The 22,794-nt window shown below is 52.7% G+C and overlaps 1 protein-coding gene across 4 annotated transcripts in view; it reads right to left on the bottom strand.

Annotated features, from left to right (window-relative positions):
- The window catches only part of PLXNA2 (plexin A2), a 215,217-nt gene that overhangs the window by 5,479 nt on the left and 186,944 nt on the right, over positions 1–22,794 (bottom strand). For all 4 annotated transcript variants that reach the window (XM_068419454.1, XM_068419456.1, XM_068419457.1 and 1 more), the window contains 16 exons: positions 20,659–20,826; positions 19,330–19,423; positions 18,263–18,502; positions 17,934–18,077; positions 16,538–16,772; positions 15,850–15,992; positions 14,032–14,300; positions 11,650–11,716; positions 10,838–10,984; positions 10,221–10,380; positions 9,963–10,066; positions 5,581–5,680; positions 3,616–3,806; positions 2,830–2,999; positions 1,038–1,250; positions 573–723 (listed from right to left, as the gene is read on the bottom strand). In XM_068419454.1, coding sequence (XP_068275555.1) covers positions 573–723; positions 1,038–1,250; positions 2,830–2,999; positions 3,616–3,806; positions 5,581–5,680; positions 9,963–10,066; positions 10,221–10,380; positions 10,838–10,984; positions 11,650–11,716; positions 14,032–14,300; positions 15,850–15,992; positions 16,538–16,772; positions 17,934–18,077; positions 18,263–18,502; positions 19,330–19,423; positions 20,659–20,826 — 2,596 coding nt within the window. The remainder of the gene's footprint in view (positions 1–572; positions 724–1,037; positions 1,251–2,829; positions 3,000–3,615; positions 3,807–5,580; positions 5,681–9,962; positions 10,067–10,220; positions 10,381–10,837; positions 10,985–11,649; positions 11,717–14,031; positions 14,301–15,849; positions 15,993–16,537; positions 16,773–17,933; positions 18,078–18,262; positions 18,503–19,329; positions 19,424–20,658; positions 20,827–22,794) is intronic.

Here is a 22,794-nt window from a genome sequence, read left to right as displayed (position 1 = left end):
GTGCACGTTACCCCACGACACAACCATTCCCACTCTTGTACCTTGGACTCCACATTTCTTGTCTCATTTAGCATGGAATTTAGCATGACATTTTTAAACCCTAATCAGACAATAGCTGTGGTGGTGTATCACAAACAATTAAATGACAAAACCTGGCCTTTTAGTGGACATAATTGCAAAATAGGTTCTTCTTACACTGAAACGAAGGGGTGAAACAGATGGCGAGAACTTGGTTTCAAGTGATGCATCCACGAGAGGAGCTCACGCTGCCAGTGACTCTTTGCAGACAGGAGCCCGCGTCACTGCAACGTGGGATTTGTACCACGCTGCTCCCAGAAGACAGGGATGTTTCTGGGGAGCTTCACTGGGTCAGGATGACTTCCCACTGCATTTAGGAGTGGGCTGCACTGGGCGCAGGCCAAGGCTGAGGAACGCAGTTGCTCCCACAATATTTTACCTCTTGGTCCTCCCGGGAAGCGTGCCACGGGCATGGCCAGCACCTGAACTGACTTGTGCATGAATAGAACAGAGCTGGGCAGCATCGCCCCCGCGCCCACCCCGGGGACACCCACCTCCTCGCTGTACTTGCTGACGTAGGAGTAGATCTCGTTGAGCGCGCTCAGCACGTTGAACTCGGCGGAGTGCAGGCGCGACTGCTCCGCGAGGTAGGCGTTCATGTCCTGGTCGCTGATGGCCGGGAGCTTGGCGATGTCTGCGTAATACCTGCGGGGAGGAAGGGCTGAGGGGGGCCGTGAGGAACACAGAGGCTCAGAATGCCTCTCTCCTCCTTGGGATTTAAACTAAGCTCTGCAGGGAAAAGGACATCATCGCGCTTTATGTTTACACCTCGCAAAATGGGATCCTCGTCTGTAACAAGCTGAGTAAGAGCAGCGATGCTCGGCAGGGCTGAGCTGTGCCACCAGCTTGCTGCATGAGCCACCCTGCTGTGCCACCGGCCCCCGACAGCAAAGCTGCTCGGCGCAGGAGGTTGGGCAGGACCGGAGCACCCAGCCCTGCGCCCACGCGCTGCCGCTCACCTCTCCACCCAGCTCTTGTAGCTGGGGATGTCCTTGGCGTACAGCAGCTTGTTGGAGGGGGAATCCTTGCCCAGGCGGTGCTCCGAGGTGGAGCAGGAATCCATGAAGGTCTGAGCCACAACGGAGAGGCAGGCGTCCGTGATGCTGCCTTTGTGGATATCAAACACGAACTGGGGGTTTTTGATTACGTTCACCCAGAATCGGAGAGGGAGGCTGGAGGGAAATGAAGAAACGAAATTAAACGTTAAGACAAAGGTTAGGAAAAGTCACTTGCTGCGGTCAGTGTCCCCAGGCAGAGTACAAATGGTGGGAAGCAGCGATAATCTGAACAGGAGCTGGGCCAGGTCCCTCAAACCCCAGTTAGCCCAGTCCTGCCTGGATTGTTTGTCACAGGTCCTTCTGTGCTGGGCTGGACACCGCTGTCCTGTGCGCCCCGGAGCTGCGCCAGGGTCTGATCCCGCACAGGACGGGGAGGAGGCGAGAGGCAGGCGGGCAGCAGGCGCCGAGGGCTGTGCCGGGGCAGAGCTGGGCAGCGTGCGGTGGTCCCGGCTGAGCGGCTCCGTGAGGAGCCCATTAACCTGGTTCACTGGCGCGGGGGGTCTGTGTCACGGGGCCGAGCCCGGGGCAGCGGTGCTGCCGCCCCCGCGCTCACCAGCCGCTGCCCGGCCGCTCCGCAGCCCATCACCGCCGAGCGGGGCAGCAGGCATCAGAGGCTTTGTCCCCGAATCCTGAGGCCTTTGCAATCAAAGGGGAATTATTATTCCTTTTTTCTCTGGCTGTATAGCAGGATCAAAAAACCAGCTGCTGCTTTCTATTACCTTTCAAGTCTCAGCTCCCTCCTCTACCCAGCACAGCAGGCTTCAGCCTTAACTCTTGCTGTGCTGGGGGCAGGCGGCTCAGCTCCCCTCGCCCCCGTTACCCCAGCTCTCTCTCCCAAGCCTCCCTTCGCTCTGACCCGCTCCAGTGGCAAACGCCTTCGTCCATCTCCCCACCAAAACTCTCTTTCTGGGAATCTGCAGCTGACCAAGGTGCTCAGCAGAGCTGTTAGATCAGAGACGAAATCTTCGCCCTTCTCAAGCCCCGTGTGCCCGGGGCAGAAGGAAGGACTGGGGCTCCGCGTGGTCCCATGGCTCTGGCAGACTAACCTGTGCCGCTCAGTGCTTTCTTTTTCATCAGTTTAAGAAGTCTCATCTTTGTTTTGTGATTCACAAGTTTTTATCGTAACCACCCCTTCTTCTAAGGCTTTCAATAAATTGTTTTTAGCTTCCCACAGCCTTAGCGGGGAACCAGCTTTTGCAGCCATGATGATTAGAGCCCTTTTAAACCACGAGGGACTTGGAGGAAAATACAAAGTCTTCGGGGAGCAACCATTTGTGGTGTGGTTTTTTTTTTTTTCTTCTTTGCAGAGGTAAATTTCTAACCCACAAATCCTTTAATCCTAAAATAACAGCAGAGGCAGAAACATGAGAGCTGCCATTGTTTGGAGAAGGCTGAACCCGGCTACGGTCCGTGCCAGCGGCACGCGGGGCTGCCTGCACATGTGTGCACGAGGGGCAGCACGGACCAGGACCAAACCCCCCCGCCACATCTCCACAGGGCACCGGGGCAGCAGTGGTGCTGGCTGGAAAGCATTATCACGGCTTCGTGGTACCCTCATGCTGTGGGGCTGTGGGACTTGGCTGTTCCCAGCCCTCCCAAAGCTCTTCCCCACCTCTGTCTTTCCCCAGGACACTGATAATTGCTCAACACTCAGGTCTGGCCCCCGCTCCCACGCCCCCTCCTCCGTTCTTACCAATTGCTCTTCCACGTGTGCCTCACATCTGTGTCGTGGATGCCGTGCTTATCCGCCTGCTCATCCAGGAAATCGAACATATACTTGATGGCGAGGGGGAGCGCGCTGCCGCGGTGCACGGTGCTGAACAGCGTCTCAAACAAGTCGTCCACAAATTTCTGCAGCGTACCCTGATGGGAGCAGCGAGCGAGAAGGTGACGGGAGGGCCGGGCGCACGCTCGGCTGAGCAGCGGTGGCGGGGGGGATGCCAGATGGTGCTGCCAGCTCGGCACGGCCCCGCAAAGCGCTGCCACGGACCCACAGGAATAAGGGAGGTCGGGGGCTCTGCGAACGCTGCCTGCCGGGGGACCCCGGGGGAACGCCCCAGCCTGCAGCTACTCACAGCTCCACTTTTTATTTCTAACCTGAAACAATTTCTTTTGCTTTCAAAAGCAAATCTGCGTTACCTACAGTGATGAACACACGGCAAAAGGCAGGAAAACTCCATCTGGCCAAGGAAACTGGTTGAATATTTACAGGCACTGCTGCGTCTCTCCAACTCTTTGTGTTTTAATATTGTGCAGAAGAATGAAGCATTGCAGCAATCACCTTGCAGCGTGAGGAAATCTGGGCTGTGTTTTTGCTGCTGTTCCAGGAGCCACCCAGCCCCTGGGGCCCAGGACAGCCTGGGGGGACAGTCCTCTGCAGGAGCTGAGCATCATTATGGACTGCGCAGGACCCCCGGCAACTGCGTCTAGAGCGACCTCCCTGTGCGCTTCCCAAGCGAGTTTAGTGCACGGCAGTTACCTTTGTGGCTAACAGCCTGGTCAGGTAGATCTCAGACACCATCTTACTGCCCCGGTCTCCTTCCTTCTGGTCTCCGTGGTCGTGGTTTTTGACCAAGTGCCAGACCTTGACGCCGCTCTCCAGGTCGGGGGTGATCATGGGGGCCCGGGAGCGCAGGCTGTCGGGGCTGCCGGTGTAGCGGAAGGTGGAGTCTGAATGAGAGGAAGAGAAGTTGGTCACGTTCAAAGCAAACCCCTTCTTTGTTTCCCTGAAACTGCTGGTCTTGTTCTTGAGGCTTTCATTAGAGCAACAAGGGCTCAAGCTGAGCACCAACTGCCGAGCCCGAGGCCAGTCCTGCATCCCGCCCGCGGTGCTGAGCGGGGCCGGCCTCCACGCTGTCCTTGCCTCCTCCCCGGCAGGGAAAGGGGAGCTCAAAGTGGAGCACACGAAGGTTTTGCCCTTAATTGCTCGGAAACCACAGAGGGATGCGAGATATATTGAACTTCCCAAAGCATGTGCCTCCCTGGATCCCATCCCCGGTGTCTCCAAGCCGAGATACGGCGCTGAATAGCACAACCGTGCGTTGTTGGGCTTTTCTTCCTCTCATTAAACGTCTTTGTTCTCTGGGAACCTCGTGCGTTTTCTCAAGTTTAGCCTCCAGTTCGCTCACCCTCCTCAAGGAGAGTGAGGGGATCAATCATAAATCAGCCAAGGGAAATACGCAAGTCATTACCAAAAGAGCTGGATTTTCATCCCTGATTGAGGCTTAGATAAATGAGTCCTCCAACTGATACAATTAAGCAGACAGACAGAGGGACAGCTAGGGAAGCATCCAGTGATTCTATTTTTAAACACAGCTCTGTATGGATATATAACGGGGGAAGTAAATAAGTATCTCATTTAAATTCTGCCTGCACAATTAGAAGTATTAATCTTAACATGAGCAATGATAGTTCACACTGGTAGTTTGCACGAGCTTTTCCACCTGACACAGAGCTATGAGCACTGCAGACTCAGGGTGTGTGACCCGGCCTCGGGTTCTCCATCACCTGAAGCGTGGGAAATGCCTTTTCTCCTGGCTTTTGCCTAAAGACTCTCCTGTGGATGGCTCCTCTGAACCCTTGCTCGAGAAAAAAACCCTTTATTTTGGAAGCTATGAACAAGAGAAGGAGACGGGTTTGTCAGGAGATCTCTCGTTTGTAAAACAAAAAGATAATGAAAGATCAGCGCACTAGAGATTTTGCCACTGCTGCCTTTTATGGAAGTACATTATTACTATTATTGTGGATTTAGTGCTCTAAACGCACACCTGGCACCTCGCAGACTCATTTGCTCAGGCTGCAGTGCCCTCAGGGACCCTCCGCAAAGCGCCGAGCCCTGCTATTATGCAAATAAAGAATTCCCAGGTGTGTGCATCCGAGTTCAGATTGCTGTTACCCATTTTTGACCCATTAGCTAAGAATTCAGGATCCTCCACTTAGAGAAGAAACAGATGAAGGAATCAGGCTTCTCTTTCGTGCAGCCCCGCTCATGTGCAGGGCCACCGAGCTGCCTTCCTGCAGAGCCCCACGGCCGCTCTGCCGCGTCCATCCCCTCCGAGCCAAAACCTCTCCCTGGGCTTTTCCAAGACCCGCTTTTCCAAAGGCTGCTCACGTTGTGCGTGGTGTTTCCTTTTCCCTCCTCTCAGCTTTTTGCTGTTCTGCTCACAGATGGAAAAGCCTTTGCAAAAAACCAAGGACACTTTTCTGTTGGGCGCATGAACGTACTTTCATTTTGGTGGACGTGGTGTGGTTCTTTGGGGGAAGCTGCTGCTTTTTCCCCATCTAACTCCCCTAAGGTGTTGTGCTCCTTCAACAAAGGCAGCTTCAGGACCAGCCCCACCTAGATAAATTCTCACGTAAAGTCACAAGCTGCATGTGCAGCAGGAGCAACGCCCAGTCACCACCTGTGAGCCATCGTGTCACCTCACTTAACTCTGCTTCTTACCGTATCTGCTGATAGACGTCCGGGATATGCTGGCCGAGGCAGGGATGTTGTAGGAGGAGGTCTGCTTGGGGACGAGAGCCACGACCGAGCGGTCTGACACCTGCGGGGGCAAAGGAAGGGAAGCAAAGATCAGCGAGATCCACTATCCGCACCGCCATCGCCGGCGGCTCAGCCAGCACGTGCCGGGAGCGGACGTCGGGCAGGGAGCTGTGGGCACAGCACCGCGCTCCCGAGGGCACGGGGACCCATCCTGCCACCCAGCCCTCGCAGGGACGCACCCCGGGCCCGGCTGAGCTCCGTGCTGGGTCGGCAGCAGCTCTACAGCAAGGGACTGGAGGAAAGGGGTGATAAATCAAAAGACGTACTGAAGATGTTTTTGGTCGTTCTGATTTAAGATTACATTTTATCCAGTAAAAATGAGAATCTCAAGAATTGTTGTGATCCAATTAAAGTAACAATGCAGAAGGAATAAAAGGGCTATAATAACGTTATGGACCATAAAACATTCCTATTAAACCATTTTTTATTTTAGCAGTTTTTACGAACTTTAAAAGTTTGATTTACAGCTGAGCAAGTCATAAAGCCATCTTTCAGGGTATTAAATTGTCAGTCTCTCTGCTGCACCAGAGAAGGAATTAAATGCTGGGAAGTCAAACTATAAATGAACATTAGCGCTAACAAGACTTTGTTATAGCAGATTTTAGTAGCCATGCTTAATTTTATCCTCCCTATAAATCTAGCAGTCACTAGAAGTTTTTAAACTTATTTCCCTTAATTAAGAATCTGCAGGTTTCCAGGGAACAGGCCTGAGTGTCTTTTAAGTTTGAACTCGTGGCCCGTGGTGCAGCACGGCAAGGGAGCAGAGAGCAGAGTCACTGCATCTCGCAGGCTGTCGGACCCGCCGGGACCCAGCCCACGTGTTTTTAGAGGAGCTGCACAACAGAAATGCCTCTTCATGCCAGAGAAATCGGTTTTGGGGCCAAGTCCTCCATTATTTGCCAGGAGTCCTGCGAAGGACTCGGCCCTGTCCCTACGCACAGGGATGCTCCAGGGCAGCAGCTGGATTTCGCTCTCCCAGCACCTCCAGAAGGAGTGTTGGTGCAGCAGCTGTGCAAGGTGACCTGCAGCTTCACTGCCTGCAAGGCTCTGGGTTCCAGTCAGATGAAAGGGTTCATGTAAATGCGAGTTATTATTATTGCTAGTGATAGTGGAAATAATAGTCACTTGTGTTTCACAGCACAAAAGTGAGATCTAAGCAAAACACTTCAAACACCTCTGTTATTTCCTCTTCTGCTCTTGCCTCACTCCATCCAATTTATTAAGTCAATGGAAGAAACGATCAGTGGTGATATTATTTTCCTAGGCTGTTATTAGCTGCCACTTCAGTTCAATTTCACAAGGGAGAAACCTGAGCGTGGAGGCAGGAGCTCTCTGGCTGCCGTGCCGGGATCCATTTCTACCAGGGCTCTGGTTAACTGGGAGAGAGGCATTAAAAATTCCACATGCACAGAGCACTCTCACTCTCTAAATTTTGGGTCGAATGGCTCTTGTCAGCTAAAAAATACCAGTGTGCAAATTAGCATCAGATGGAACACACATTCGTTTCCCATCTCGCTCTGCTCTTGCCACACTCCCATAAAACGCCAGAGACGCCTGCGAAGCTGCCTGGCTGTTTTACAACTTTATAAATATTCTGATTCTTCTACGAGCTGGAAACATACTGCACAAAACACCTTAAAGAAAAGAAAAACAAAACCTGGAGTGGGGAGAGCAGCAGAGCAGAAGGCCAGACAATAATACTGCGTTTGCGTGGGCTGGTGAGGATGCAGGGGGGATGCAGCGGGGATGCTGGCTCCATGTCCATGCCACCCTCAGCTCCTGGGTCTCGTTTTCCACACAAATCTTCCCTCTCTGCTTCTAATTTTTAATTTAAAATAGTTTTCTAGTCTCTCAGCCCTTCCAGACTCACAGTGGCTGACAGGTATTCATGCTCTGCTGCCTTGGAGTTAACCCCGCATGAGCCACTGTAAATCATTTGATATTAAATTCAGTGTTTCATTTTTCTTGAGTAAAGCCATGCAGGGTGAGACTCTCCCATGGAGTTTAATAGGCACGAAACCAAAAGGATACTACACAAATGTAATACAATTCCTTCAGCTCAGTTTAAAAGCTCCAGAGAATTTAACAAAGAATTACACCTATTTAACCTATCCATCTATTTTTATAAATGAGGAAATAAGCAGCAGGCATACAGTTCTTTATAGAATTCTATAAAGTGCTTCAAAAATATTACAGAAAGATGAATATTCCTTTTTAAATCCAATCTGGCTTTTGCATGTCAAGGCTTCCCACGAAAAATACAGAGCTAGCTTTCATTTTTTCTAGAAATTCAGAAATCATCTTCACTAGTCCTCCAGAAGCTGGAGAAATCTAGGTTTCATGTTTATGGCTGGCTTGAACCACCCCTGTTTTATATGTAACACTCCTGTTGAAATGGTGAGACAGCATCACTTGAAACTGAAATGATTTTATACCCTCTTTAAGCTGTGCCTTTGCCCACGTATTTGTTTTACTGTGTAGTCCTGGAGCATCTGTATTTTTGATACCTAATAAAAACATGTATTGCTCAAACAGAGAAAAACCTGGTAGGAATACAAAAAAAAAATAAATTGCTGTTTGTTTTTGGCAAAAGCCCTGCCTTGACAAGATTTCTGTTGCACTGCAGAGAACTTGGCTTCTTTTTAGGGCTGGAGCAGCTCTGTTGGGCTGCGCAGAGCTCGGGCCAGAGCGGGGAGAGACGTGTGATCTCTACCTGTTCAGATGTCTGGCAGCAAATGTCTGCTTTGTTCCAGAGCAAAACTGACATTCAAATGGCAGAATAGCTGCAGCATCTTGAGTGCTGCAAGGATTTTGTTTATTTTAAGGGTAAACTTGTGGCTCAGGCACTAAAATCAAAGTACTCCCTCCCCTAGCACCCAACACCCAGCAGACAAACACGGCTTTCACTCCTGCCTTCCTTAAGATGACTTTTAAATATCAAGGCATAATAACTCTACTGCTTCCCTGCATGGTGGTTAATCCCTTGCAACTGTCAGGTAAAACACATTTTAGAAACAATGAAATTCATCTGTGCAACTCCTGTGACATTTTACGCTAATCTGTGTTTAAATCCTTTGGGCTGCTTGGAAAAGTTGACCCTCGAGGTGCTTTTTTACATGCACTTTGCATATTTATGCCATTCTCTCTGCCTCGCTCCTTGATTATCCGGCTCCTGTCAATACTGGCTCACGTTCAACTTACACAGCATGAGTCACGCTGATGGACTCGAGATGGTGTAGAAACAGGGAGAGATGCCAGATTAAATACTAAACACTTCTGTGTAGGTAGTGATGGACAGTAGTAGGTTACGGGTCCCAATTAATGCAGTTATCCTCCGCTGCAGACAGGCTTTGAGTAAAACCCTTCGATTCTCTTTAACCAAACCCTCCTCAGCTCCATCTTTACCCTCTTTCCACCTTCCGTGTGCTGTAAGAAGCCCTTTCCAATGGATGCACGCCTACCCAGGGCAGCCTGGGCTGCGGCACGCAAGCTGTCAAAGCTAAAGGTGGCAACAATTTCTGAGGTCACCTTGCCCACCCTGGCCGATGCACAACAGAGCATCTTCACTGCCCAGCTTCATTTTATATGACTTCAGTGGCAAAACTCCTGTTACTCGCCTGGGAAGGCTAGGTCTGGGACTGAGGAGGTTTGATGTCACTCTGTCAAGAAGCAGCCCCTGATATTCACCCTTTCTTGACCTGGCCTCATCCCGTACCTCCCCGCAGCAGTCCCTTCACCCTCCCACATGACAGCATTGGAAGTATTTGCTCCATTTCCCCTCTTCACTCCTTGCACGATGCTCAAGAGTCAACATGCAGGAACATCAGAAGTATGAGAGACGAGCTGCCGCTGCAACCTGGTGCTTTGTATCAGATCATCTGGTCATGTGGTGTTTGCAGAGCTGTGAAGGAGGGCAGAGACTCCTCTCTTCCTTCCCTGCTGCCCTCCTGGTTGTCTCAGACCCCCAAGCAAAGACCCATCCCTCCCCTGGCCCTGTGTCTCCAGCAGCGACAGCTCAGCCCTCCCCGCTGCTCCCTCTATCTCCCTCCACGGCTGGCGGTTTTAATTCAGCCAATTTTCACCTCGGCTGGTTTCTTTAAGATCCATGTCAAGGTTGCTTTCCCGTCTAATGCATAAGCACATTGAACCCTTCTGGTTTATCATACAAATGTGACCTCCCTGTCTGTCTTCGTAGATGAGATACTTGGGAATTAAATTTCTGCTTTGCTCTTCTTCCCTCCTGGCAGCTCCCTGGGAGCTCTCCGCTGGGGCTGCTTTCTTACCTGATAATGCATCAAGGTGTTCAAGCGCTTCCAATCTCCTTCAATCTTGGTGGTGATGTCTTCATCCTGCAGGACCACACGAGCTATCCGGCCCTGCCGCCACTCTGCAGGAGAGGCAAAAACCAGGCAGACATGATGGTCAGAGAGGGAAAAGGCACCAACAAGCTCTAGCTTTCAAGCTTGAAAAACCCACGGAGTATCACTGATAGTAACCCCCTCTCTGCTCTCCCCCTTCCTACGAGGCAGGGAGGCTCCTACCCAAGTCCATGTCAACAGCTCTTGGTCTTTGAGAATATGGGACGTTTTTGTACACTGCATCGAGGATCTTCTCTTTGACTTGAGTGATGGTATCACAGTTCAGCACCTTCACAGGGATCTCTGGACTGTTCTCATTATCCGGGTTCACACAGTTTAGGATCTGGAAGGGAAGGAGAACCACACCATGCTCTAAAGGGCTTCAGACAAGCATCCAGGAGAACTGTAACCACATCTGTCCCAACAACCCTTTCTCATAAAAATCTGCTACATCCCTACAGGCGTCATTGCTGTTGCATCTAGTGTATCTTTACAACGATTATTAAGATAGGAGCCCTGGATGTCCATTTTAATTTGCTAGAGGGAGGGCAATGCTCAATGCACCGCGAGATAAAATGCTCCCCTCAAACCCTGCCTTTCAAAACCTCAGCTCAGGCTATTGTACCTGCAAATTAGGGACACACCTGACCTGGGCATGGCTCAGCATGAGACTTTATGGCACTGGCAACACTTGTGCTTCATGGTAGTGTCCTGATCACTGGCCTGAAGGTCAGAACAGCTCATGTCCAAGCGGGGAGGACAGAAGTGATTCAATGGCAGCTTCTACACTGATGACTCACCAGGGTCTTGTACTCAATTTGCTGCCGGATCAGCTTGTCCTCACTGAGGGAATAACGGGCTTCTCCTGTGATGGCATCAATCGGACCTTTCTCCATCTGTTGCTTGATGGCACAGTAGAGCATGAAGAGCGGCTCTCCAGCACATTCCTACACAACGAGACAGACAGCAGAACTAACACAGAGGTGAAGGTACATCTCTCTGGGGCCACTGGCCTGCAGACAGGTTTGCACAGGATTCATTTCAGCAGAGGCACAGTCCCATTGCCTCAATCTTCAGCACATGTGCAACCCTGGCTCGGCCCCCAGCAGCTCCCAGAGAGGAGATCCAAAACCATGAGCTCCATTGCTCGATGGGTATGTTGTCTTTGGCTTGGTAAATCTCTACTGAATCTATATGGCTGTAAAAAAGGAATCTGAGATCTTGATCTCATTGTTCACTCCCATGAAGCAAATTCTGTGGGGCTTCCAAAACCACAAGCAAAATTAAAAAATATGGAAGCCCAGGCAGGGAGATGTGAGAATTTCTCCTAAGTACTACAGGTGCAACAGAAACTCCATTTCATGAGAATTACACCAGGTGACCTGAGGGTTGAAGGAGGCTGAGCACGGAGGCTGTGACAGCTTGGCTCAGCCCATGTAACACCAGCCACGGGTGTAGGCATCTCCAAGCAAATTTCTACCTCCCCTGCCTTGCTATTACATCTTTTGACCTGGAGTCTGATGGAAGAGTTTCAAGCCCAGATTCACCCCGGGGATGGCTGGTGGGTGAGGCAGGAAAGTGGCAGCAGGGTCTCAGCTCCATCCCTCCTTACCTTGAGGAACTTGTGGAGCAGGAAGGCAAACCAGTTAGTCAGCATCTTCTCAGCCACCGACTCGGTCCTAGGGAAGCCAGGAGGACATGCACGTTACACACAAAACCAAACCACGCCCCAGAGGCCCCACATCTCCCCGGGTGGCACCACCCTGGCACAGCCCCCGTGGTGCTGAGCCGGGGCCGTGGCTCTGGAGCGGGCAGGCAGCAGGATGCGGCCAGCACCGTCCCCTCCACGCTGACAGCAGCTCGCCCAGCTGACAGCCTGTCACAGCCCTGACAGGAGCCTGGTGACACTGGGCTCCTTGCACGTGGTGCAAATTACAGCCTGGCTCAGTAAATCACTGGGATTTGCGGCGGTTGCTGGCAATCAGGGACAGCAGAGTGACAATGGCAGCGAAATTGCAGCTTTCTCCCCAGTCCCACCCCGCGTCCTCTCCCCACATTGTGCCCAAGATTATCTCTAATTTAAATACAATGGCTCCTAATGATAGTTTTAATGCTGGCTCTACAGGACCCAGAGACTTTGCACGGCCACAGATTTCAGCAAAAAACTTGACGCCAGTCGGCAAACGGACCTGGGGTCACGTTATCCATCATCTCTTAGGATCGCAACAGCTGCCAGGAATTTGCGTAAATGTCTGCAGATCCCCAAAGAATTTAAGCCCGAATTGATTAACTGCCTAAAAATTCATCCTACAAATTGACACACACGTTGTTCTCCCGTTTAAAATATTTCAGTCCCCCAATTAAGGAGGAGAAGCACTGGCACCAGCGAGCCACGGGAAACAAAGTCAGTGACACAACCTAAAGAATAGGTGAAAAACTCAGAAAATGATACATTCAGGGCTTCAGCTGTTACAGCTCTGGCTCTAAAAATAAAAAATAAGCTCCTGAAGATGAACACAGCAGGGGAGAATCCCTAGTCTGGGAGAAAACCCTTCTCATATTGACCACATAACCAGGGCAAAGCACGATCCAGAGGAGTCTGACGCCAGCAACCAGCGCCTTGGCTGCTCCGCTGGCTTTCTGAGGCACCGGGAATAAAACAAAACTAAACAAAAAGAGCCCAGAGAACCCAAAAAATAAATATGTATTCTATTAATTTTCCCTGCTATATCTAGGTCTCCGAACTGCTGTGTGCTGCTCTCTGTGCCAGGAACCAGAGCAGCTATTTGATTAAATGTCAACTTTTTTGCTGTCTCCTGCAAGGGGTAGTTGCAGAAGAAAGAGAGAGGGGAAAATAAGGAAGAAAGAGAGAAAGAACTGAGTGCCAATTATCAACTGCTGCCTCCAGAGAGCTCAAAAAATAATAATAAAAAACGTCTCTCACTTTGTGGTTGATCACTCCTTATTAAGTCAGAGCGAGATGTTCCAGCCTGGGCTGTTTTGTGCACCGACACCCCGGGGCACAGGGCTGGGACACGACTCCAGCCGCAGGTTTCCCGTGAAATGGGTAAATCCTGGCGCAGGGCAGCCAGCCCCGAGGCTGCTGGCCTTGCCCACGGCCCCGGCTCTGATCACCAGCCGTGTATTTTTGGAGCACCGTGAAAAGTCATTATTGATGGCTGAGGCAGAAGACGCCTTCCCAGCGACTTGTCAAACCACGGGGGAAATTAAGACAGCTTCCTTTTCTGAGATGAGTTATTGGCTCCGCAAACACAGCCAGCTTTAAAGCAATTTCCTGTCAAGTATATTCATTGTGGCTGGAGGAATCCCTGAAATATTCCTGGAGCTGTGAAACCCTTCCCTCGCCCTCCTGTGCTTGCTCCAGCGAGATGCCAGCGGGGCCACAGGCACAGCCAGGACCCAAAGGGACACGGGAGGGAGGTGGCTCACGACACGGAGAACAGGGGGAGCCCTTTACTTGTGGCTGCTGATCGGCCCTACATTCATACACACTTTTTCCCCTTTTTCTTTCTGCCATTTCCCAGCACAATCTTGGGCGAGCTGCTTAATCCATTCTTGGATGTGAAACACAAACGCTGCTGCTCCATCCAGGCCGACACAGATGCTGCAAGGATGAAGCCCATAAATACCTGCGAGGTAGCTCAGACCCATGAGGGGGAAGGTCACAGGAGCACCCTGGCTGCCATCAGGAGGGGGACCAAGCCTTGCAGGGCAGCCTGCCTTTCCCTGACAGCTCCAGGGGCATCATCACCTGCTCTCAGCCACACCAGGGGAAGGGGGATGCTGGGGCTGGGGCAAGGGAGGAGGTTATGAGAGAGAGGTAATAGCTCTCTTAGATCCACTTTAAGACCCTGTTCAGCCATCGGTGGAATCGTACAGTAGAGTTACCCCCCGTCCTAGAGACAGGCGAGGAAATGGATGGGTCACCCAAAGCCACCCACAGCCCCGTCCCCTCCCCGTCCCCCTGTGTTACCTGCGCAGGAGCAGTTTGGGGTGGTTCTTGTTTTCCAGGTTCTTCTCGATGAGGTCGGAGAGCAGCTGCTTCAGCACGTCGGTGGCGTACTCCAGCTTGCCTTGCAGGCCCGTCATGATGAGCGAGGCCACGTTGCCGCGGTCGCGCATGGAGAAGCTGCGCTGCAGCTCCAGCGTCCGGATGAAGGTCAGCAGGAAGACTTTGTTGTTGATCAGCTGAGCAAAGAGCTTCAAGGCCTTCTCCACGCTCTGCTGCCCGTTCCCTTGGACCTGCGGCGGGGGAGAGCATGTCCAAGGCACGGGGGGACAAGGGCACGGGGTCACTCTGCCATCACTATGGGTGGGGTGAATGGTTTAAACTGGGCGCACAAGAAAGCAGCCCCTCTCTCAGGGTCTCAGCATCCCCCCAGACGTGATCTCTGGTTAGTCCTGAAGAAGCATCACCCTTTCTGTCCTCCCCCAGCCCTTCAGCACGGCTCGCTTTAATCATTGCTCCGAGCTGTACTCTGCGTGCCATAAAGCTGCTGTTTTGAGGCTAACGGCCCTATAAATGACATACAATTTTGCTTGTTCTGCACAAAAAGTGACACTCTTGTAAGTAAATTAAATACTAATTTAGACTATTGCTTTATTATGAGACAAGTGTAAAAAATTAATTGAGGCTTTCAGCCAGTTGCAGATTCAAGTAATTCATTACAAGTGAAAATGATGAACTACATTAAGCAACTCTTTACCAAACATCTTGGAGACTTATGTATTGGTTTTACTAACGTTACATAATTAAGCAACTGTGTAATTGGCAACACATTTATCACTTCTGCAATTCTGTTTTTCATGAGTAAAACAAATAAAAGGCATTCATATTTCTCTGCTAGAGCATCAACTTATTTGGCAATTAAACAGTGAACATAATGCGTGGGACTGGAAAACTGAGGGCACGGGGATGGGCTGGGAGAGGCTGGTTCAGAGCCTGATGAGCTTTACCAACACCACAGCAGCTGCTCAGTGGTGGTGGCCCACTGGGCAGGAATCTAAGCTGATGTATTAATGCTAAGCAGTGCTCGCCTGGAAAAGCAACACAGCCGTATGGAGCACAAGCCATCAAGGCTTCTCCCTCTTACATCTCTGGCTGAAGATTTGGGCCACTCCTGGTCTGTGTGAAGGCACCAGGACTTTCAGGAACCACTGGAGCAGTGCCAGTGTTGGAGCCTGGTACCTCCAGGCAGCCTGGGTGGAGGACGGCAGCCCCACGCACAAGGCAGATGCCGTTTCTGGAAGCACCACCATTTTTTTGGCCCTCTCACAGGCGAGCAGGGCCCATCTCCAAGGTGATCTGATGGACCTTTGTACCTTAACAATTTTTCTAAACCCTTAGTGAAAACCTTACATATATATTTAGACATACTGATGGAAAATCAGGATGATGGCAGGGCTTGGTGCTGTGGCCACGCCGCTTGCCCTCCTGCGGACACGCCACGGAGCAGCAGCAGCAGTGGGATGCTCCAGGCAGGACGTGCCCAGGTGCCCTAAGGCCATTAAGGACTTTAAAAGGACACCGATAGCTGATCTGGCATGCTTTGCTGCTGGCCTGTAGCAATATTAAACCCCATAAAATAAAACTAAAGCAACACTGGGGAGAAGAAACCCAGAGGAGCCAAGCGGTGTGCGATGGAGATAAAACACTGGTTTCTTAGTAAAAATGGACTCGGGTCTCATCCTGCTGACCCCAGTGTCTCTAATAAGATTGGGTGTGGAAGGCATAAAGGTGCTTCAGGGTTTCACGCTGGCTTCCCCGAGGGAAGCACAGCCTGCTCCTTACCTCCAGCTCCCGCAGGACAGGGTGGTCCTCGATGCCGGGGAAAAGGACCCTCATGGCGTATGTCCGATAGTCGAGGTACGGGATCCCGGAGCGATCCAGGTCGCTGGTTAGTTCGTTGATGTCTGTCTGGAGCTCTGCGAAAGCTGTGTGGGGAGAACAGAACAAGACAGAGAAACCCAGGTGAGCTCCGGGCGCCGAGGCTGCGGGGCAGAGGCTCTGGGGAGGGCTGGCTGCCTGCTCTCCTCGGGGCACGGCAGCAACCGGCAACAGGCCAGCTCGGGAAACCCACTCGGAGGAGACCTTGCCGTGTAGCTCAGACAGACCCTCACCCTTGGAGACTGTGAGGCCAGTAGAGCAGTCTACTGGCCTTTTTCAAAGCCCTTTACTAAGAGGCCAGTAGACAAGGGGGCACGCCGTGCCGGGTACGCCAGGGCTCGCGCCGTCCTCACAAGCTATCCAGGCATGTCGCCTAAGCAGGCTCAAGCTCTAATCCTCTGCCCATTAGGCAGCAGAGCCGTGTCTGTTGCTGACACACGTGTCACTGCCCACCCTCCCACGGCGGGACAGGCGTGCAGACCCCGCAGGGACACGCGCCCCGCTCCTCGTGGCAAAATCGGGTGGAGAAAGCTGGGGACCAGAGCATGGGGCCGCAGCACACAGCAAGTGCCCGCTCTCGGGCAGTACTGACCCTCCTTGCACTCCAGGGCCACCCGGGACTCCAGATTGTCCATCTGCATCTGCAGCCTCTTGAGGGTCAGGTCGTTCTCTCGGGACTTGCGCTTGTAGGCGATGAGGACGATGATGACGATGATGAGGAGCAGGCTGCCTCCGGCTGCGATGCTGACGATGGCTGGCAGGGTCAGGAGGCTGTCTGAGATGATGCTCACCGAGCCGGGGGAGAAGATGATACCACCAACACGCACCTACAAAGCACAACGGAGGTCACCAGCAGCTGCTGGGAAGGGGGTCAGCCTGTCCCAAAGCCCCGTCCTTCCTGGCCAGGGCATGCACCAGACAGACCCTAAGGAAGATGCACCAAACCACCTCCGTTTCAGGCAAGACTATAGCAACTCCGATCGCCTCCAAACGCAGAGGGTGCAGCTTATCTGAACAAGAGAGGCTTCAAGTCATGATAAATGTGCCAGCCCGTCACTATCTGGGCTTTGTTCGAATTATCTGATGGCTCCATTTGACTTTCATTTTATAAGCTTTCAACTCCCTTTTGTAAACCGTGGACATTAGCAACCCCGTGATAATTTCACTGACAAGAAACCAGAGCAAGTGGAAAGGGAGAACAGAGAAGGGAAGAGAAAGCCCCATGTGAAAGCTACAGAGCAAACGCACTGGAGGTTAACGCTGGGACTGGCTGTTCCTGGCTGTGCCCTGGCCACAGATGCAAGCAGCTCTCAGCCAGGCTGGGCTTCTGTGAAACACCCTGTGATAATCTGAATACGTGCTGGATGCTGAACTTAAAGGGAAATAAATCACAATTACAATCTCGTTTGGGCTCCACTCAAGCACTTGGGCAGCTGCGTGCTCGGTCAGAGGAAGCAGCAACACCCAAAAACAAAGCAGAGGCAGACATCGACTGTTCCCCTGGACGAGGCCGTTGATCCAGCCAGCCCCACGTTCAGATGTCCCGGCTGCTTCTGCTTCAGGAAAAGACAAAACTTTTCCATCCCCGTAGCAGATCAGGTCTGGCTACAAGGACTGATAAAACCCCTTCCCACCGTACAGGAGGAGAACACAGCCCACCGAAAACGGTCTCGCCTACTGAAGGAAGAGCGAGCAGCACCAGAGAAAGGATGGTACCTGGTACTGAAGGCACTGCCAGAAAGATGTGTTCCTTCTAGAAGGCTCTGATAGCAGGTGGTGTCTCAGGGAGGGAATAAGAAGTTTCCTCATGCCAATCCACATCAACATTTTAAGCATCTAATCAGACAGCTATAAAAACCTAAAATCCTACTGATCTTTGGACAAGAAATTGCATTCAGTATCGGAGTGAGTGAGGGAGATGGAGGAGGAGAAGGAAGGATGGGAAGGAGGGAGGGAAGGGATGCTGACAGGCGCGGTTGGTCCCTCACCAGCACTTTGTGCTGTCCGGTGAGATTCGGTGGCTCGCACAGCAGCTGGGTCTCGGAGACGGTGACGGCGCAGGGCGTCTCTCCGATCAGCACCGTGTAGTTGAGCTTTGCCCCTCCGGGAGCCGGGGGGCACAGGTTCCTGCCCTAGGGACAAGGGAGAGAAGACTGTACAGAGATGCAGCGCGTTTCTCCAGTTTCCATCTCATTCCCAGCTTGTGCAAACGACGGCACTCTGTCTAGCGCACCCCGTTCCCCAAAGCGGGTATAAAACTCCTCTCGCTGGGTTTTTTTTTTGCCTCTTCCCATGGGGTGAGTAAGGGTCTCCTTACCTTCAGGATGATGGGTGACCCCGGCTTCTGCTCCAGCACCCCAGTCGGGCTCAGGAGTTCAAACGTCGGGTTGGGGTAGTAAATGAACTTGGTGTCGTTGTAGACCAGGAGGGACTGCACGTTGTTAAAGATGAACCCAAACTCGTCTGGCCGCTCGACGGCGTCCAGGCCCGGGCGGTACTCGGGGGTGAGGGGGGGTGCGAGGCAGGCCAGCGCCGTGGCGTTCACCGCCTTGCAGACCTACGAGGAAGGCGATGCTTTGAAGGACAGCAGGGAAAAACTTATCCCGACCTGGACAATGATGCTCAGAGGCTGGCACAGCGCATCGCTGAGCCTGCTTTCTCTTTCCTTTCCTTTTCACCCTCTTTGGCAACGCCAGCTTTGAAGCAGACCCATAGCAAATACCTGGTCCTTGCTACAGATTGGTGATTAGAGGCAATTCCAAATGCCAGCGAGGGAGAGAAACCATCATCTGGCACTTGTGGGCTGGAGGTGACGCGAAGGTCACCTCTGGGCTGAGGACACCCGCAGCTCCTCCAGCCCTGGAAGCAGGGAGCTGGCTGATTTATGAGACTCTTGCCTTATAAAGCAGCGAGAGCCCAACCGTTTGGCCTCCCTCCATAAGTGGAAGGTTTAATTTCACTCAATTTTGTGTCTTCGGAATTATTTTTGTAGCACTATAACTGCAACTGCTAACAACAAAATTAGATGCCTTTTTAAAAAGAGCTCAGACGAAAAAGGTCTTCAGAGGGGCAGGGAGAAGGGAATAGGAAAAGACTGCTAAGTGATCTGCCCTTTCCAAGATAATACAGAGCCAGTCAGAAATACCACTGCATAGAAACAATATTTTTCAGTTTTACTTGGTATCCCTCTTTCCAGGGTCTCCAATTTGGGTAAGTCTGGGGAAATACTCCCAGAGCGGCTTTTGCCACAGCAACTCTCACCACGCAGAGAGCACCGGCACCAGCGACCGCGCGTCTGCGTCCGGGCGGGGGGACCCACCGTGGGGGGCACGGGGACGCTCCCCAGCACAGCCCGGCCGCACTGCGCCGACAGCAGCTACTTACGTTGACAAACTCCTTGCCGTTGTACTTGACACGGATCCTCGGCTCCTGGATCACGTCCAGGTTGGAGCCAGTGATGGTCAGAGGCGTGTGGCCGCTGCGGAGAACCGGGAGAGACCTGATTAACGCAGGAGGGGCTGGGGCTAAGCAGAGAGACTGTGCTCGGCAATAAGGGGGCTTGCTGGTCTCAGAAGGATGTTTTCTGCAGACACTTCAGTCACCAGCGCAGATTAACACCCACTCCCTGCGTTGCTGGGGAGAGGTGCCTCACAAGTTAGTGATTCTCTTCTCCCAGCTGCACCCTCTCCCACCTACCAGCATGGCAAGGCAGCAGGATGAGAAATGGGACCAAAGAAATCAACTGAGCTGAGACTAAATAGGTAAGACAATAAATTAGTCACAGTGTTTAATGATTTACATAGTGGTGTTTTTAAGGAACACAATAAATGGTCCGTGGGGTGAAGGAGCTGATGTGCGCTCGCAGCTGGACTGCAGAGGCAGCGAGTTGTCACACAGAGCTGGGGAGGGACGAGGAGCACCCGGTGCCATCAGGGCCAGGGGGGGACACAACCCCCCAGGCTACAGTACCCCCATTCTCCTACAGCCAGAGCCCCTGAGCAAAGACTTTCACTCTTGGTTGCTTCTTTCATGTGTTAATTGGAGCAGCACAGCCCAGACTCACCCCAGCACCTCTGCAGCAGAGCCCGGCCGCTCCCTCCAGCCCACCTCTGGTAGCAGTCCTGACCAGCCCACGCTTACTTCTTTCATGGGCAATTTTAAAAAATAATTGGGATTTGAAATGAATAGCTGTGTTAGAGCCCCTGTGAGCACAACCATTACAGTAACACCAGGGGACAAGGATGGCCCAGGGTTTTTAGCAGTGGCTACGTCACGGGGATGTGACAGTGCCGGCTGCCCTGTTCCGAGCAGCGAGTCGGGGACAAACAGCACATGTTGATTAGCATCAGCTTTTTCCTTTCTTGGTGGTTGTTGGTTTTGTTTTATTCCAGGACTACAAAAAGGAGCCTGTAATGAGCAATTGTGCACCTCTTCAGCAGATGGAAGTGATCTTGGGGCTTTATTTGTGCTCCCAGAATCTCGGTGCAGACCGCTGCTGCTGTAATTGCCTCAGTAATTACAACTATAGTAACTCTGGACCTGATTCTTGGTAAACGCAAACGCCGCAGACACCCAGCACTGACAAATCCAGGGTGCTGGGTGGGATGTGCCTTTCCAAACAGACCCTCTTCTGCTCTCAGTGAGCATGTGCTGAAAGAGAAGCCCCAGACCAGGCAAGCTGGCTGCTCTCCCGCTGCCAGAGCCTCGTGTTACCTGGCGATGCTCCACTCGGGTTCGATGTGCTGCACCTTGGGGTCGTCGATGTACTCGAACAGCAAGGTCCGCTCCAGCTGAGCCCGGTCCACGCTGACGGAGACGTGGACAGCCCCCAGGCCGTGGGCCGACGGGGCCGACACGCAGACGATCTCGTTCATGGATCGCCTGGGCAAGAGAGAAGCCAGGGAAGCGTTAACGGGCGGTCGTGGTGCAGGGGCAGAAAATGACCCTTTGTCCCTGCTCACAGAAAGGCTGAGCCATTGGTCAGCCCCTGGCTCTGACACCTGCCAAGGGGACGGGCTCCAGAGACGGGCAGGAGGGCTTCCCTGGCATGGGAGGGAGGGAACGGAGCTCAGTGCAGGAGAGGACGCTGCCTGCCCACCCAGAGAGGAGCGCAGGCTCCCTGAAATCACTCTTTGTGCCAAGGTGCGGCCTCCCGCACCCCTCGGTGAACCCGCTGCCTTCTGTTGGGCGTGTGAAAACAGATGGCTGCTTTTTAAACGGGATGCATAAGCTCACCCAAAAGCTAAACTCTTCCCCTCCCCACCCCAGTGCACACACGGGCCCTCGTGAGCAGCACAACGGAGCTGGCGAAGCCCCGGCCCGGGAAGGGCGATGCCACCGTCACCGCTGCCTCTGGCTTTGTCTGCCCGTCAGAGCAGGGTGACCTCGGCCTCGGCGCTGGCTGCCCGACACAACAGACCATCTGCTTCCACCGGCGCCCCAGAGAGGGTCAGGCGGCGGGGCAGCACAAAGGCACCGGAGGGTGGGTGGGTGGATGGAGCAGGGGGATGAGATCCGAGCACTGAGCAGAGCCCCTGCTCTGCTCCCAGCAAAGCTCCCTGTCCCCACCTGGGCAGGGGGATGCTGCGTGGTCCCCTTCTCAGGGCTTACACCCTCCCTATGGAGCGTGGGCACAGCACCCAGCACTGGGCATTGCAGGGGGTGTCGAACAACATTCCCAGCTCACACCTCGGCATGTCTGTCCACCACAGCCAAGGGAACAGAAACAACCACCTAGAACATCTGAAACAAACCGGACTTGACTGTTTCTATAGATGCAATTACACGTCTCGCCCTTCCCACTCTCCTCCTCCTTCCTCCCTCAGCTTATTCTCACTCTCCACCGAGGTTTAATTTAACCACGAAGGCATCCTTGTGCATGGAGCACGTTTCTCCACCTTCCTTGCTGATTCCCGGGGTGTTCCCGTGCACACCCGTGCAGCCCAAGAGCTGCTGCCTGCCCTGCCGGGCTCCTCCGCGCCTGCTTAGCTCTGCCCCGAGATCCGGAGTGACGCAGCGCTGCTGGCAGAGCTGCTGCCATCAGTTAATTAGCTTTCTGTGCTATTATTATGTCGTCATGGTGAATCTACCCACTTCCCCGATCAGAGAGGGGAGAATGGGGGAAGCTGTAATTAGAGTGAATCTCATTAGAAACTGCTTCATCTAATCAGGCTCCCCCACACCCTCGAGTACAATTCAAGTTCGTTGCCTCAAAACAGTCCAAGCAAAACAAAGTGCCCAGCGTGCCCCCACGTGAAGGATGGGGCCATTCACATACTGCCGCTTGCTTTGTTTACAGTTCTGCTTGCCTGCTGCAATCAGAACAGAGAGAGGATTCAAAACTCTGCCAGGGTTTGCAGGTCGGTATCTGCAGGTTGCCTGTATATAATCGTATATTTAAGGGATTACATCTCAGGGCTGACTCTGCGCTCAGGCCAGCTCACTGGTGGTAACGCCGTTACCCGCGTGCATCTGAGGATGCAATCTGGCTTCAGATAGGGGCAGAAATGTTGATGGATTGGTTACGGTGCTTAGTGCTCAGAGAGTTCATCTGCGCTTGAAGACCTCGGCACGTCCAGACCTCCTGAAGCACCATTCTAGGATGGACCTAGAATAAGCACTGCTAATACCCCACCACGCTCCCACGTCTGAACGCCCACAGCTCCCCTATCGGAGAACCTCTCAGTCTTCCAGATAAGAAATTCACCTCCAGGCACCTTTACATTCCCAGAACCTTACTCGGTTCCTCCTGGGAATCCTGAGTGAGGATCTGAGAGGCAGAGCCCCTCTGCACATCACACCACTTTGCTTAGGTTCCCACACATGAAATACATACCTCCAGCTGCTCCG

Source organism: Nyctibius grandis, chromosome 27 (genome assembly GCF_013368605.1).
Source record: "Nyctibius grandis isolate bNycGra1 chromosome 27, bNycGra1.pri, whole genome shotgun sequence".
Classification (NCBI taxonomy): domain Eukaryota; kingdom Metazoa; phylum Chordata; class Aves; order Nyctibiiformes; family Nyctibiidae; genus Nyctibius; species Nyctibius grandis.
Note: the sequence above shows the minus strand (reverse complement) of the source record. Positions and strands in the feature narration are given on the sequence as shown.